This window comes from Microcebus murinus, chromosome 25 (genome assembly GCF_040939455.1).
Source record: "Microcebus murinus isolate Inina chromosome 25, M.murinus_Inina_mat1.0, whole genome shotgun sequence".
Classification (NCBI taxonomy): Eukaryota; Metazoa; Chordata; class Mammalia; order Primates; family Cheirogaleidae; genus Microcebus; species Microcebus murinus.
In genome coordinates this window covers 17470874-17489541 of record NC_134128.1, presented here as the reverse complement: position 1 = coordinate 17489541, position 18668 = coordinate 17470874, and the positions used below count along the sequence as shown (strand labels likewise).

Here is an 18668-nt window from a genome sequence, read left to right as displayed (position 1 = left end):
TATTATTTCTGTCTCCACTGCAACAGCCTGGGTTTAGGACATTATTACTCATCCTCCCAACTAGACTCTCTCCTTTTGTTCTATTTTCTCAAATCAATTTTCATTATACTTTAATGATGAAAGTATTGCTACATCCATTTGGTAGCAATGTGACAGACAAGACCCCTTCTTCTTTCACCCCCATTACAACAGGAGGTATAACATCAGCAGGAAGGGGAATGGAATGCCAGTGATTCCCAGGCACAGAGAGGCGGGGGGTGGGGTAGGGGGGGTGGCAAATACATGGCACAGGAAGGAAGACACAAACACTCGACATTAGCACGTGGAAGGAAAGGGGAGCTGGGTGGGCAGGTAGAGGAACAGGTAGCTCAAGGCTCCTACAAGGTGAGCAACTTCCAAGACTACACTTCATCCCCCAATACATCTCCACCCCTGCCTGAGTCTTCCAAATAGGAAGCCTAACTGAGGAAGAATCTCTCCCAGCTCTCCTATAATCTCCAGTGATTATGAAAATTTTAAACCAGTGTGACTTACAGGGTCGTTTGCATGAATAAGCCTAGTGAGATCAGAGACAATGGGAAGAGATCTGATGTAACCCAAATCTTATCTACTCACAAATACCTACAATTGCCTTATTGTTAAAAATGCTTAAAAATTCTACAGACTGTCTTTATTTCAAACATTTAAGATTAGGAGTAAAGGACAGAAAACTCAGTTCTGTTAGGGTACAAATTATTCAAAATACAGATGAAAGTGACATAGCCCTTCACTGTTGGGATGGAAGATGACAGCAGCTATATCTTTTTAAGTGAAGCAGTCAGAGCCCAGCAATGGAACAAAATGACAAGGAAAGGATGACAAAGCCAGTGGTTTTGCTATTTCTAATCACTGTTAAAGAAGGCAATTATTCTTATTCTATATTATAAACTAAAGGCAACCATGCAAAAAAACACTAAGACTACATTTCATGGAATTTTGTATAAATACATACAGAATAAAAGTAACTACAGAAAAGCCAATGAAAATTTGTTAGCAATGCAAAACGGTGCACCAAAGACTGGTCCCAGGCTGGAAATGGTGAGGAAAAGAGTACACAGTAAACAATTCTTTAAAAAAAACTAAATTATGCATATGGAAATTTTATTTTAGAAGTGACAGTCTTAGTTGTTAGAATCAGAGTAGAATGCTTATAAATTTAATTTGTAAAGATCCTAAAGAAATTTGAAACAGAAAATATCATAAACATCAAATCCTTTCATATTTTAAAGGCAAAAGTAGTTATAGTGCAGAACTTGAAAAAGACTATTAGCTTGAATGAGGAGAAAAAGAAATAGCAAAATCACAGAAACTGGGAAAGCAAACTTTTATGTCTCATGCATGCCAGCTAAAATATTCATGAATCAAGACAATGGATACAGCCATGAAATGAGATTCCAGTTAAAAGTTTACTTCGATCTAAATAGCTTTTTGAATTTAAATAAAAGATCAGCCTCAAAGAGAAGCATTATTGCCACACGAAAAAGCTTAGCCATGTTAGTACTCCTTAGTAAGATACTAACAAACACCTTATCTAAAATGTTTACAGTTCTAGGAAAATCAGAGAACATGCATATTCTTCTCTATAAAGCACTTTTTAATATCAAAGGGGTTTAGCCATATAAATTATATGACAAGCATAACCATCTCATTCACGTGGAAAAATACAAAGATAATACTAACCATCTACTACAAATGTGTTCTAAATACAAAAAATCATAACCTAGAATCTTTGATAATAGACTATTGTGTGTAGTTTGCTTATTATTCTATCAAACAAAGCCTTGCATTGCAAGGCAAGCAGCAAGCTAATTCCCTAATGATAGGACATAACTACTGAAAATTTATAGCAGTCACTAGGACCAGGTAAGTGGCAGAGAATAACAATAAATGTTATATAAGGCTTAAATTAGCACATTATGGTAATTAAAATAGCTAACATGTATTGAACACTGAGCTATATTATTTTTATCTAATCCTTACTAACGTCCATGAGATAGATTCTGTTATCTACCATTCTCCAAATAAGAACACTAAAACAAGAAAGAGTCAATCAAAAATGCCAAGGTCAAACAGCTAAGGGAAACAGAGATTTAACTTTTACTGGGTGGAGCACATAAGCTGTCTACTATGGCATAATCACTAAAGCTTCTGAACAACTGGAAGAGGAAAAATGAGGCAACATTCCCAATTACCCAGATGAGAAACTGGTGGCTCCAGAGGTCAGACTCTCAGAGAGGGAATCCAAGTGTCTGGTTTTGGGCACATTATACCACTTCCTTGTAGAATGCTACCCATAGAGATCCATCTTGTACGCCACTGGAATTTTATTGTAAAAAAATATCTAAAACATGTCATAAAAATTGACTGTGATTTTATAGAAAGATAATTAACTAAAATAAATGATTTGTATTTCTACACTCTTTTTTTTTCCTTTGGAATATTATTAATGGTTTTCATTAAATGTCCATTTCAACACAGGCTCGAGCTTCTGAAAGAAGTAGAGGTTAAGTTGCTTACTCAAGTTTCCAGCTAATAAGTAAGATGCTGGCATCCAACTTTGGTATACAGGACTAACATTCTGGATCCTACCCCTCCATTTTCAAGCACAGTGATGTCTTAGAGCCAGCATCTAACACACATGTCATCAAAAACTGAATTAAGTAATGCATGACAATGGTGATTCAGAAGGTAGGGGGAGTCTAGGTTTCTGTGAATATTTAAGGGCAGTAAAAAGAGAATTCATTTTAAAGGAAGGTATAGTGGTCCAGTAGAGCACAGAATATGCATGAGAACAAGGGAGATGATCCCTAAAAAAAGTTAAACTGAAATTAGATTGAGGAGAACATAGACTACCAAACCAATGAGTTTAATTTTAAATCAGAATGCAGCAGGGAATTTCTTCATGCTTTCATTTAAATTTGTGGGTGAGGCAATCCAAGTGGCGATTTGGGAGACTAAGTGAATAGGAATATGCAGAATTGATTTATAAAAGGAATAGATGGAGAGGTTGACAAATATCACATCAGTCCAGTCAAAAGGAATATGGCTGACATGAGAGCAGATGCTATGAAAATAGAAAACTACATTATTCATGTGTGCACATGTGTGTGCATATACACAAGAATAAAGGTATAATACAAAGTACCTGCTAATAGGTAAAACATGAAGTAGAAAAAAGGAAGGAAGGAAAAAACTAAGCTTGAAATCTGGAAGACACAAGGAACATTAAAAGAAAAAAGAAAACCATAGACGAGAATAGAATTCTCTAGGCATAGTAAACATTCAGAAATTAATGACTCATGGTCTCACAGGTGGTAAGATCATTATGCACACAGGGGCTGCTATATGTTGCCAGGCTCCACGGAGAGCCTGGTCCAGCACAAGCGGTTTCAATTAACACTGCCCTTTTTACTTCCCCTCTGCCTGGGAGGAAGTGTAAAGATAGTTCACCCTCACCCACACTGAATCTGAGGGATCACTAAGACATCTGGACAGAAGTGACCAGCTATTACCTGTGGGTAAGCACAAGGCTGAAGAGCTGGGAAGAGAAACTAAAGTAACGTACAAGTTCACCAAGGAAAGGCGCATAAAAACCCATCTAGAAAAATGACCTGCATTCATGCAGGTAGAGCACCAGGAAGAGATTTCTATAAATAATATGAGTGAGCTTAGCAATAGAATGTCAGAGAAGTGAAGACGGAAGCTTCTCTAGGGGTGCCACAGATTCAAAGTGCTGTTTCGGCCACTTGCAACTGCAGGGGGAAAATTGCACATGTACCTTAAAGAAAGTACCTTAAAGAAAATATTTTGACCTTAACATAAACTCTTTGTATATTTTACCATTTCAAATATATTTAAGAAAATAAGACATAGGATTCACCCTTTTATTAAAACCTACAACAAAAGAAATAAAAGTTAATTAACCATTAAATAATTATGTATAATCTAACATAACTTACCTCCAGGTCAAAAGTGAAAACATTAAAATTCAAATAGTCATTACATTGGGCCAGAGAAAATACATCAAGTCACTGCCCAAGTCATGTCGAATATTAGACAACTAAATTACGAAAATGTTTAACAGATTGCTCAATGGAAAAATTTCTTTAAAATAACAAATACATTATTTTTATTTGAATTGAGACCTATTTTTCTTGGCCAACCTACAAAAATATGTTTCTCTTTCTAAGAGTTCAGGACATTAATACTAAAGTCTTAGCCAAAGGTTTATGAAAGTATTACTGAATGGGTTCTGTTTATGATTAAAATAAAAAGTTCTCAGGAAAATTAGTCCCCCCAGGGACTTCAATTATAAGCAAATCCAAAAGCCTAGATTTCTGCTGATATAATCAAACTAACATTCCTTGCCCTCCCCTCAAACTTTCTCCAATTTAATCTAGAAGAGACTTCTGAAATGTTAAACATTCAATGTAAGAAAATATATACTATCTAGAGAAGGAGTTTCTTTTAGCAAAATGCTTAGTATACAAATGTTTTAAGAATACTTTTAGATATACAAATTACAAGCAGATAGCCCTTTACAACAAATGTATTCTATAAAAAATATGATTACACTGAGATGCAAATGTATGTGTGAGAGATCTGACGCCACGACAAGTTTAGTCATGCCTCCCTCAAAACCAAAATAAACGAAAAAGCCCTGAGAAAAAGATACGAGTCATACCCTCATTAAAAAAGGAGGACACAGAATTAAAATGAAACCTAGTAAGTGCGATGGTGGGAAAAGATTAACACACTGCCACGTGCACCTAACGTTGGTATCAGAGGGGATAAGGAGGGTGGATAAGGGAGGCAGGAGTGACGGAAACTCTCCTAAGGCTGGAGGAGAGATCAGAAGAACAAGACCTGGGAAGGAAAGAGGAGAGTCGGCCAGCATGTGCAGAGGCCAGAAATGCAAGAACAGGGTGCAGCTAGAGACCAGAACGAGCACAGCAGAGAGAGCAGAGCAGGCAACCGTGGGACGCAGCCTGGAAGCAGCTGGGATCGGGTCAGTGAAGGAACATCACATCATTGTGAAGACCCAACCTCAACACAGCCAACAGCAGCAGTATAAAACTCACACCCTCTGAGTGTTCACTGTGTGTTGGGTACTGTCTTAAGAGCTTTCCATGATGGATCTCAACTAATCCTCACAATCCTCTGAAATGCACCATAGGCAGTTTTGCAGCTTGCTCCAAAACTTAGGAACTCCAGGAACTTGTTCAGCATAAACCATGCTATGAAATTCCAATCCAGGTCATTGTGGCTTCAAGCCTCTGACAACCACATCACTCCTTAACACTCCCAAGGACGGTCAGAGCCCCAAAGAAGGCTCTAGACCATACATCCTTCTGTGGCAGTGGACAGGGAGACGTGGCCAGGGAGGGTGGATGCAATGCCGTGCAGCCATCCATGTGAGAGGTGCAGGCAGCTTGGACTGGAACAGGAAAAAGGGGGTAGACAAGAATGGATGGATTTAGAAGACAGTTGCCAGAATTAGAGGGACAGAAAAAGTGAAGTAGAGCACCCAAAATATCACTGGCTGATAAAAGATGCAAGCACAGGATTCCAGGCTGTCTTTTCTTTAGTGCAAAAAGCCACAAGATGACATCATAACTAATACATTCACACACAAGCACACATTCATGTCCACACAAGGCTTTACACTGAGCTGCGCAAATTCCCTTTGTCAAGCGCAGAATTTAAATAAATTATAACAACTTTACATATAAGAGACAGAAAAACTGACATAATTAAAGGTGTCCAAAAAACCATGGGTCATGGAATGATAAAAGTCAGTTATACAGGGACAGACATTCCATCATTCTAGCCACAGAGTTTTATAAATTCCACATTTGGTATTTATTTATATGGTATGTGTGCACGCATGCACATAACTATTTTTGGTTTACATTTTGAGGCTACCAATAACAGCGTAAAATTTAAGAAGGAAATCATTGCAGTCGTAGTTATCTCTGAAACTTCCTTTTGTAATTGCAGATGCCAACACCTCATATCCCAACTTCCCAAACATCAGAAACGGAAAAGTTTGGAACATCAAGAACAATCTACAACCAGTTGCTTCCTGGAGTCCACTAATGAGTACGTAAGAGACAGAGGCTTCTAATCGGACAGGACTCTCAAACACTCAGCTAAACTAGTAAGTGATGGAACAAAAGGAAAGAAACAGAACACTGGTCCTAACAGGTGATAAACTAATGAGAACATAAATTGCCAACAATCCTTCATGGAATGAGGAAGGTTATACATAAGACACTAATATCTGTAGGTTAAAATTCTCAAGCTCCCCAAATGGACCAACTCCATCAATACAAATCTTGTATCTCGCGAGGATGAACTTTCTTCAACAAATCCCAGCAATCAGGAACAACACAGCAAGTTTAAGTTTGACAAGATGACTGACTGCATTCATTCTCCAAAGTTTAAATCTTTCACATATGTGGTTTTTATACCATTATATAACATATAGACTAAGCACAAACAGAAAGAAAAAAAAACGTTAACATAGAAAGCAATGACTATAGCACCTGACCTGGGGGTATGTGAAAGGGAGAAAAAACTATTGATTCTGTTCATACGGAACTGATGTGCACAAGTGCGCATATTTTCCGAAAGCATTCAGTGAGCCACCCATCTTAAAACAAAACTTTGTCCTTTTCCTGTCCCCACCATTCTAGTAATTTTCATTGAAGAAAAGTATACTAAAAAGAACAATTACTGACCAGCTATCCTCAAGTATGGGACAGAAATGGGTGAGTATGATAACTTAGTTCTCATTGATAACAGAAAAATACGTATCAAATACCTGATACTTAAAATATGAAAAGAATGCATGAGTTATGTCAAAGGTGAAAATCTTTCAGAAGGTTTATATATTATGTACTTAAATTTCTAAAAAATGTTATTAAAAGGTTTCAGAGGCAATTGAAGAAAAACATTTCTTCAATTTTAATCTATACTCATGAATTCTTTTCCGTAAGATTATCCAGGCAAATTTACTAAATATGTTGCTTGAGTAAAAAACTAACAACAATTTTATTAAACATTTACCACCTAAAAATGGATGTTTTTACAGGGTTTGAATGTTTCCCCGTATCTGAACTCTGATAGTGCTCACCCAACCTCCAAATATCTTGTGAATTTGGAAAGAAAAAAATTGGGGGGGGGGGGAGGCAGGGAGGAGGAAAGGGAGGAAAGGAAGGGAAGGAAGGAAGGGACAACAGGATAAAGGACAGCCAAAACATTTCAGTGACTGACATCTGAGCAAATACTCATCCCACCTCCCAAATTCTTCTTTTTTCTTAATCATAGTGTATTTGTTGGGGGGTAAAGAGGAAAGGGTTTGAATGGCCTGTGCTTCTTAGCCGTAAAGGTTCAGCGCATCTGTTGGCCAAATGGGTCAACAGCCTAATGCATTAGTGCAGGTGTAAAGGGAAATACTTCAAAGGCATAACTGATTGAGTAGTTTAATAGACTACATAGAACATCATGCTGCAACACTATGTAACAGAGTGAACGGGGTCTCGGTCATTGCTAGTGAAGTGTAACTTGGTCCAGCCATTACTGGGGTCAGTTTAACAACATCCATCAAAGTTACAAATGGATAAAATACTCTTGTATAATGCATAAATATACAATTTCATTTTCAGGCATTTATCTAAGAGATACACAATACAAAATGACATATATAAAAAGTAATTCACTGCAGTATTTTTTGCAATAGCAAAAAGACAGTAAAAAACCTAAATGCCCATCAGTAGACAATGGCCCATCTATACAAAAGAAAATTATTAAACTGCTTCAAAAATGGACATTTTTTGTGTCACTATGAAAAGATTGCCAAGTTGTATTTAGGCAAAGATGAAAATAAAAAAAATTGAAAATAGAAGCACAGAACATTGTAGATGCTATTTATATAAAGCAGTGAAGGCCAGGTGCAGTGAGTGGCTCACACCTGTAATCCTAGCACTCTGGGAGGCTGAGGTGGGTGGATTGCTCAAGGTCAGGAGTTCGAAACCAGCCTGAGCAAGAGCGAGACCCTGTCTCTACTATAAATAGAAAGAAATAAATTGGCCAACTAATATATATAGAAAAGATTAGCCAGGCATGGTGGCACATGCCTATAGTCCCAGCTACTCGGGAGGCTGATGCAGGAGGATCGCTTGAGCCCAGGAGTTTGAGGTTGCTGTGAGCCAGGCTGACGCCAGGGCACTCACTCTAGCCTGGGCAACAAAGCAAGACTCTGTCTCAAAAAAAACAAAACAAAACATATATATATATATATATATATATATATATATATATATATATATATATATATAGTTGCACATGAGGAGGACAGAGAATTGGGGGGGGCTATTATTTTGAATATCCTTGTGTAATGTTTGATTTTAGAACTATTAATGTTATTATCATTAAAAAAATCTAATAGCATATTAAAATTTTTTAAATAAAATAATTTTATCAAAGTAATCACAATATAGTCCAATGAGTTATACTGCATTTCGTGGTGACAGGGAAGATTAGCATCACTTATCCCCTGTAGATGTCTAATGAACCCTAAGAACAATAAAGAATAGGGACACCTATTGCTATAAATTTAAAAACCAAGAAATTCACTACAGCTTCTGTGGGGTCAGGTTGTATGATTCATACAGGAATCAATTCCATTAACTTTTTAATAGTATAATTTATTTTCATTCTAATGAAAATGAAAAACCTCTGAACACATTGAAAAGAAAAACTTTAACAGCTAAAAAACAGGTGCCCCCAAAATAAAATATATATCTTCAGGAGAGAATATTTAACTATATTATGTTCAACTCAACTGCTTATAAATTATTCAATATAATCAAATGGTTTGTTCAAATATTGTTTTTCCAATTAGAAAATTTATGTCACTTTAGTTGCACAAACAATGAGTAATTTAATATTTCTTGACAATTAAACATTTTTAGTATTTAAGTAATTCAATATTTTTAGAGCTAACAGATTGGACAACTATCTTGGGCCTAAAACAACACTTTTTTGGCCTTTTTTTCCCATGTTCCAAAAAGCCTGACTTAAACAGGTGGGAGCAGCTATTACCCTCTTCTCCCCTCACCTTTCGTACACAGCCTTTGAGGACTCAGGTGGCTTTTCCAGGGCTCCTGTGACCAACTGGCAGTATTACACTGACAGGACCCATCTTTTAACCCCTGGATCCATCTTCAATTACAAGACCTTCTCGAAGAAAGTTCCCAAGTGATTAAACTGATAAATAAGAAAGGCTGTGCTGGCCATCATATCACCAAGTTTTTCCAAACAGAAATATTGCATTACACCTTCAAAGAACAGACATTACCCCCTCTCCCATTTTTTGGTCCTCCAATTTGCAATCATTTTTCAGTCTCTTTACCATATGCAGATGCTAAGTGACAAGCAATGATGTCATCAAACATCAGTGATATAATACTATGGCTGTATAAATGAGACTACAAATGTCTTCACTTTTTCACTGACTGACCTATAATCTGCAGTTTTTAGCTCATAATTAATAAAAAATCACAATCTTACATATGGCATTATTAAATGGTCAATTTAATTCCCCTGACAAGGCCACCCATAATACATGGCATCAGAAAAAAATGAGGACATTATGGACTGTTTTCTTATGATGTATTCGAACACTTATTCAGCCAAAATTACATGAGGGCTTACTAGGAGGTACCGTGTTTCCCTGAAAATAAGACCTACCCATAAAATAAGGCCTAGCAGGATTTCTAAGCATTTGCGCAATAGAAGCCCTACCCCAAAAATAAGACCTAGTGATGGGCGTGGCTACGCAGCACATCTGCACAACCCATGCATTTCGCAGAGCAGTAAAGACAAAGAGCAGCCCTTCTCATATGCCCAATGAGAGCTCTATTGCTCGACATTAGAGATTGGGGCCAATGGTTCTAAAGGAAATAGAGTCGGAAGATATTCAGGATGGAATTTGGGGTTTGGAGAGTTATGATGATGTTCCAGAAGATGACGACTTAACTATATTTGAATAAATGTAGATTGTTGTACTGTACTTAAAAAAAATAATAATAACACATCCCCTGAAAATAAGCCCTAGAGTGTCTTCTTGAGGAAAAATAAATATAAGAACCTGTCTTATTTTCGGGGAAACATGGTACAAACAGTAAACAAGATGATGCCTGGACCATGTTAGGGCAGTGAAACAAAAACAAATTCAGGTTCATAAATGCCATAAAGAAAAAGAGAGTGAGCAAACAGACAGTGACATAAGACAGGGATGTCACCGGACATCAAATGTTGGGAGGGGGGAAAGGTGCCCCGAGAAGCCATGTGACCATTTACACAAAACATAAGGAGGAACTGAATCAGTCTGTATATTGGGAGGGAGCATAAGCAAGGCTGAGGCCAACCTGGGACAAAGGATTGTGGGACAGGGCTGGATTAGTTCAGCATACACTTGCTGCTTCAAGAGACCTGGCTGGGAGAGACATGGAGACATTCGGGACTGGGTTGAAAGGAGTCTAAAGCAAGAACAACGTCCCAAGACTGGGAAGGCATACGGACAAGCCAGAAGTGAAGACTGTGGCATCTGAGAGGTCAGACAAGCCTCTCCCTCAAGCGAGGAAGGGCAGCATGAGCTCCCACATGGCAGGGAATTTCCAACTTCCACACCATGCACCCACTCTCTCAATGGAAGAAAAAGCTAAGTCGCAAGTCGGCTGGTTAATGAGTCACTTCAGAGAATTCAAGGGCTTATGAAAGGTAGACAAGACATTATGCTTCTCAAAGGATTTACCTTAATTCTAATAGATACCAAGATCACAATTCCATCTGACAACTGGGAGAAGATAGTACTTGCAGAAAAAGAAAAAAAAATGTTCAGTCTCCCAACCTTGGGAAGTTTGATGGACTAAAACTAAAAGCATTTCAAAAATGATTGGTGCTTAAGGTAAAGCAGATAAACAATATTAATATATGATATGAAACCCAAAAGCTCACCAAACCCTATCCCAATACCATACTTTAATTTCTTTATAATTTCTGCAGCCATTAAAAAACTGTGGAAGAAAAAGGAAAAAAGAATGAAAGAAAAAATGGCTCATAGATATATATAGAACCCATGAAAATATTATAAGGCACATAGGAACATAAAACCATTGGGCAAAATGTTTTAACACTTAAAACGAAAACTGTTCAGGGCCATTTCAAAGCCATGTTAAAGCTAACTACAAAAGGCCTGTACAGGACTGATAAAGTATACATACCTAGATCATAAAATCCCAAAGTTAAAAATGGCTTTTGAATGATTCGATTTCTCCAGGCAGGCTACAGGAAACAGGTAGTGAAAACAACATACTGTAGGCTGAGAATGTTAATGCCATTTCCTAACCAGTATTTTTTTTTTTTTTTTAAGAATAGCAGTAGCACTGCTCACGGAACACAGAAATAAAGAACAAAATTTCAAAAGCGAACGACATACAGACGGGTCAGAATAAAGGGAGTGATAGTATAAAGTGTGTATTCTTTTTATCACCATATTTAATCGCAGAGCTCACAACAAAAATCTTCAAGACTGCCTGCGATGAAAAATATGAAAAGGCACCTGGGGGTTAAAGCTAAAAATGAAAACGTATCTTTATGCGTAGTGCAAGCTCTAAACGTCTAGTTCTAGCCGCACTATTCACAGGCAGTGGAATCATCAGCTACTAACGGATTCCCCATGAAGGTTAATCCACACACCACCAACGATTTTTTCACTCCATGCAATTTCTGACTTGCTTCCCTGCTGCTTTGCAGGCTTTTAGCTCCATAGGCCAAAGCAGCAATAAATACGGACAGTCATAAAGAAAAAGGACAAACTGATGAGTTCCCCTCCAACTGCTCAACCCAGCCCCAAAAGCAAGTGAGTGACACTGCTCCCCCCAACTCCACATCATGAAGAGATGCAGACGCTTAGCGAGTGGCTGAGCAGAAGCCTTCGTAAGACACTTAGTATTCTTAAATGGCATCCCTACGTGTAATCTTATTAAAAGCAGGCATGCTTGCCAAAAACAGAAGGGACTATGAAAAATGGACACAGACGCAGAGATTAACACTAATGTCATTTTGGTGTCAGATTACGTTCTTCAGAAAATAACCAGAGATGATTTTAAAAGATTAAATTTTATTCTAATTCTGATAAGATGCCACAGAAGAACCAATTCGGAAAGGATGAAGAAGGCATGAGAAACACACCAGGGAAGGAAACAAACCAGCCCAGTGTACCAAATGGTACTTCCAATATGCCAAAGATAAAATAATATTTAAGAAAATAAAATCTGTTGCTCAATACAAGAAGGGGTTGTAGAGAGGTAACCACTAAACCTATTCTTACGTAAAATAAAAGATGGGAAGGAAATCGGCACCTTAGGAGTTTCTACGGCACATGGAAACCAGGCCTGCATTTGAATGTGAGCTGCATCACTTTGTCTCAGCACACAAAGCCACAATCTGCAAAATGGGTATTGTTTTCCCTATTTTGTATATGGTGAAAATGAAGTTTACATAGTTTATATATCTTGGATTTGGCCACACGACTAGTGAGTCGAAGGGTGAGAAGAAAGGGCCCACTCTACTGAGGGGCAGGTTTCTAATCCTAATACCCACTTCCCAATCTCAGTGTGTTGTCAGTAAACACATGCAAGGATGAAATGCTTCTTGGCACTCTCAAGTCCAAAGTGACCCTGCATGTGCCTGAAGGCTCTGCAGGAAATAAGCACGTCCTTCTTAGAAGACTGTCTAACGGGGTCCCGTACTCTAGTCCTGTTCTTCCACTGATGTCGTTTCTAGCCCACAGTTCTTTGATAATAAAAGTAGTAAATATGTAGGGCTCATGGAAAATAATAAAAGTCACATATAGAATGTTTTAATCATTATATTTTAAAACAAAGAATCTGAACACATGTATTTCAACAGCAGTCATTCTGTTATCAAAGCACAACAAAATACTCTGCTGTTGGCATTCATCTATCCAGGTGACAAGACAACCCTCTCAAAAGGTTGTTTTGATTTTATTATGGGTGTTATTGTGAACACGACAGATTTCTGTTATAAAATAAAATCTCTGGCATTTTATAATGAAAACCAAATTTAATTTTAAAACAACCCTGATGTTTTTACTTTCCACATTTGGTGTCATGAAAAATAAACACAACTATGTTGCTTCTGCACAAATTTTGTGAAGGTTTGTCAATTAGGAAATAATATTAATAAATCCCCTACCTTTTAATAGATAACCATACAATTTTAGAATTTGGTAGAAGGGGAGAGGGCATAGATGATTTGTGACCAGATAATCAGAACAGTCATTTGGATCCTCCATGCCTACGAGCTAAAGAGAAAACAAAAAGTAAACCACATTTCAATTACTGTTTGGCAGCATCAGAAGCTAACCTTTTGTCCCATTAACCACAACAGATACCATGAAGCCTGGTCTGCTCCTACATTAGAATTTCTAACCTCTTCCACAGTTTAATGGTGTGACCATTCAGTCATCTTAAGGACCGGTCTGCAGCTGCTGTAACCAGATTTCTAAATAAGCCATTTTCTAATTTGGTAATTAAGGCCGGGCGCGGTGGCTCACGCCTGTAATCCTAGCTCTTCGGAGGCCGAGGCGGGCGGATTGCTCAAGGTCAGGAGTTCAAAACCAGCCTGAGCAAGAGCAAGACCCCGTCTCTACTATAAATAGAAAGAAATTAATTGGCCAACTAATATATATAGAAAAAATTAGCCGGGCATGGTGGCGCATGCCTGTAGTCCCAGCTACTCAGGAGGCTGAGGCAGGAGGATTGCTTGAGCCCAGGAGTTTGAGGTTGCTGTGAGCTAGGCTGACGCCACGGCACTCACTCTAGCCTGGACAACAAAGCGAGACTCTGTCTCCAAAAAAAAAAAAAAAAAAAAAAAAAAGCTAATTTGGTAATTAAGAAAGTATGGCCATTTCATACTCTGGACACTAACTTCTTTTTGTCATCTGGATAGTTCTAGGTCTGAGCAAAATGACAATTTATTTATTTATTTTTCTTAAAAGAAAAGGCTAGTAAGCACTTGAAAAAGGAACGGCGGTAAGTATAAAAATCAACTGTGATGAGCCAGGAAACAGAAGTCATGGCCTGATCTTCCCAGACATTCGCCCACCTGCATTAACACCCAAGGCAAGACCTAGTACCACGATCACTTACTGCCTGGCCAGGAGGGGAACACTTTCTTATAAAATTGCCCCCATATAATAACCTGGATAGGCTTAAAAATATTTCGGCACTAATTTTAACATTTACTTTTGCCCTAGATCTTCAAGAATTTGATCTCTATCAAATTATGATGAAAACAAAAAATAAACTCACAGAAACTTCCTCTCCAATAATTTAGGAACACAAGGATTGTGGATCGTGTGAACATTATGTATAATGAGTAAATATTTTTAAAAGTATAGAGTGAAAGCGTCAAACCTGGAGAAAGTGACAAAGGTATAAAAAAAAGAAGGGAAAAAAGGTATTGTCATTGCTCCTCAAACTCGTGGCTTTGAGATTTGAGACTTGACATGGGATGGTGGATTCCTTTTCCCCTGCCAAGAGGACAGCATGTTCTATATCACACTGGAATTATGTCGTCATCAATACACATTTAAAATACTTTTCCTCCCAGTTTGTCTCCTTTAGTATAATCTGCCAATTAGATGAAGTTTTTCTTGATGGAAAGAGCCCTAACACATAGATTTTTCTCTAAAGGTCAGGGCAGTCATTCCCCGATAACAGCTTTAGTGGCAGCCAGAATGTTCCTGGTACCTCCTCGCTGTTCCTGCTAATTGGGTTCAGGCCTGCTCGCCAAGGAAGGTAGTGAAAATGGCAGGCTCCCAATTAGCTTATATTTTCCTTAAGGTCTCTCTACTTTCTGGTTCTAAATTTCTTCCGATCATGTATAGTAAAGCTCCCACTGCCTTTTTTATAGAATTTATTAGTTGCAATAAAATGTGGGGATATAAGAACAAAGCCAGCTTATGATCTATTATCTGCCAATATTAAATTATAGTGTATACCGAATCAGGGAAATGGTTATGGTTAAAAGGAATTCAAACTCCTTAAAACACTGTCACACATCAAAACTAAAGGTTTTGTTGCTTTTTTCATTTCTTGGGTCCAGAGTCAAAATTGCAGAAGCATGAAAACTTTTTCAAAGCAACATAATGACGGATCATTTAGTTTTCAAAGCCCTGTGCTCTGAGGCCTCTCAGAAAAAGGAAGTCCCAAGATTGACATCAGAAAAGAACACTTTTGGAAAGGTACACAGTCCCCTACCTTATGGCATGAACTCAATGCAGGACTCAGTGGTATTCTGAGCAAGGTGAATTAATGCCTGAAAAGCAAGACTACTCTTTCTGGAAATCACATCGCGCTTCCTGGTAGAGTTGTAAGATCTGTCACCTACCTTAGGTTATAAGAATAAAACTAACCGATATGCTAACAGCAAGAAAGAAGTTTCACTATCCCCTTGTGTACGATCCATCTCACCCAAAGAGTCAGACACCCTCCGCTTCCAGGGGTGCCTGCTGACTCTGCACTATAACCTCGCTTGTGTCCTTTTCATTCTTGCTGTTCATTCCCCATCGGCAAAGCTGGCATGGTCATAATTGCCTTCAGAAACAGATAATGAGAAACAAGCACTCTAGGAGGAAATAGAGCAAAAACAAATTCACTGGAAGCACATGAAATCTAGAACTCTATTGACCTCTGGAGTCCAGAAAGCATAACAAAAGGAAGATGACAGCCATCAGTTCGACCCTGGTGTTCCCAAATAGACAGGGCAGAGGGTTGATCTTTTTTTTTTTAAAACTATACAAAACATTCTTTTATCTGTGTGATGCAATCCTCTTTTATTATGTTTTGTAATGGCAAAAACTAAAGAGGAAAAAAAATAAAAAACCTCAGAAGAAACATCAGGCCGTTAAAGTCAGACAACTCTCAGGGAATAGTTAATACAACAAATCCACAGTTAAATGAGAATAGTTGGGAAGGATTTCTAGTATATAAAGCATAACCTATTACCCATTCTCTCCCCAGACAATGGTGCTTACTTCTAGCAGAAATTTTAAAGTGGGTTTTATTTTGCTTTTGTTGTTCTTATCCTGCTAAGTACATTTCAGTCTAATTACTTCTCCTGCTTCTACTCTTCTGCATATACAGTCTCATTCATGTCAAATTTAGTGAATGGATCGTCATTTTTTTAAAAACTTATGCCAGGGAAGATGTTTATAGGCTGACACTGCTAGGATGGCTATGATCAAAAAGTCAAAAATAAGTGTTAGTGAGGAAGATGTGGAGCAGAGGCAAGCTTGTACACTGCTGGTGGGAATGTAAATTAGTACAACCTCTATGGAAAACAGCATGGGGTTTCTGCAAAAACTAAAAAATACAACTACCATGTGATCCTGCAATTCCACTTCTGGGTATATATACAGATAAAATAAAATGACTATCTTGAAGACATATTTGCTGTCCAATGTACATGGAAATATTATTCACAAAAGCCAAGATATGAAAACAACCTAAGTGTCTAACAACAGATGAATGGATAACAAAAAATGTGGTGTCTATATATACAATGGAAAGTGTATATATACACATTCCTTATAAAAGGCCTTATAAAAGAATGAAATCCTGACATTTGCAACAACATGGATGAACCTAAAGGACATTATGCTAAGTAAAATAAGCCACACACAGAAGGACAAACGTTACATGATTTCATATGTGTAATCTTAAAAAAAAAATAAATTGCACCCATACTGAGAGTAGAATGCTGGTTATCAGGAGCTGTGGAGTGGTAGAAAAGGAGTGATGTTAGTCAAAGGGGAAACCTTCAGTTACCTTAAACATGTAGATTCTGAATTTTAAAAAATACATAAACTTTGTTATAAAATGAATCAATTCTGGAGATCTAGTGTACGGCATGGTGAATAGAGTTAATGATAATATATCATATACTTGAAATTTGCTAGGAGAGATCTCAAGTATCCTCACAACAAAAAAAAAGGGTATCTATGTGAGATGATGGATACATTATTTTGATTATGGTAATCATTTCACAATTATACATATATCAAAACACCATGTTGTACACCTTAAATATATACAACTTTTGTCAATCACTCCTTACTAACCTGGGGGGGTTGGGGGGCAATTAAAATGACAAAGAAAACACTGGGATTCCCCCTACCAAAAAAACCCCTAAAAAACAAAAAAAATAAACACACCACTATGACTAAATAATAAACAATAAAGATGCTAAAAAAAAAAACTAACACCAAAGAATCAACTTACTGGATAAATTCTTAGTCTTCACATGAAGCGAGGGCGTCTCTAAAAACTTTGTAAATAGTCGTTCTTCCCAAGACAGGAAGCAATTATTTCCATTGAGTGGTAAACAACTCTGATTTCACAGATTGTAGGTGGCCGCCCTGCAGAGTGAACTAGTCAACTCTAAAAACTTATAAACCTAAAACAGGTCCTTGACATTTAGGAAGGGATAAGTGCCCAAAGCTGACAAAATGCCGTCATCTAAGTGCTGCAACAACAGCAGACGATGTATTTCTCTCATAAAGTAAAGTCAGGTGTAATGGAAAGTTTTAATTTGCCTCTTCAGATGCTTTGATGTACTGTCTATCGAGGAAGAGAAGAGCCTGGAACATCTACTAAATAGCATTATTCACCACCAACACCTTTGCAAACGCCTTTGCAATGCTACAAACTCCAACGTCATGATAATTTAGAATCTACTGCAAATATTACTGCTTATAAGAAATTTCTGATCAAGGAATATTCTGCATTAATGTTATAAGAACTATGACATACAGCCATACTTAACTAAAGTTTGTTAGAATAATTTACTTTTCATCATCATTGTGATGGGAGAGACATTTTCTGGGGTATGGGGAAGGATGCTACACCAAGGACACACGTATAACAATTCACGTATGTTACCTGTTCTTGTTTCTCGAGCCACTTGTCCACCATTGGGTGACTGGCACTCAGAGACGAGCGAGCATTGTCTCTCTGAAATTGGTTAGACCAGTTACTAGTATCCCGTGGGAGGCTTCTGTAGTTTTCATCTTTCTATTTGAAAAGAAACAAAAAGGTGTCTTGTAAAAAATTGGACCTTGCAAATGAATGATGCACCTGGCTTTTCAAAAGTAGCAGAAAAATGATTCCACATATTTAAAATACTTTTCCAAGCCTACAACAAAACAGCTGAGTGAGGACATTCCACCTAGATGAGACCTCAGAATTACAGTCATGTGCCAAAGACAAGGAAGTCTAACAACTTTTGGCAGGAAAGTTGCCACACATGTATGCATACACAATAAAAAAAAAAACACCATACTTTGTCTCCTGTCCAAATCCATCCCCCACGCCAAGTATATGCACCAAAAGGTGAAAAATACTTCTGTACAAGACTTTAACTATATCTCTCATTCAGGGCATTTTCGCTTTTCTTCTTCTTTCCAATCTCATTATTATATTGTAAGGTATCTTCTTTAATTCACTAAGCATGTTGAAAATAAGGAACTGATG

At 37.6% G+C, this 18668-nt stretch overlaps 1 protein-coding gene across 20 annotated transcripts in view; it reads right to left on the bottom strand.

Moving 5' to 3' along the window:
* PARD3 (par-3 family cell polarity regulator) overlaps positions 1-18668 on the bottom strand; it is a 575331-nt gene that overhangs the window by 271630 nt on the left and 285033 nt on the right. For 15 of the 20 annotated variants that reach the window (XM_075997631.1, XM_012765647.3, XM_075997633.1 and 12 more), the window contains exon 5: positions 18078-18209. The exons of the other annotated variants lie outside the window; for them this stretch is intronic. In XM_075997631.1, the coding sequence (XP_075853746.1) occupies positions 18078-18209 (132 nt within the window). The remainder of the gene's footprint in view (positions 1-18077; positions 18210-18668) is intronic. 20 annotated transcript variants of the gene reach the window in all.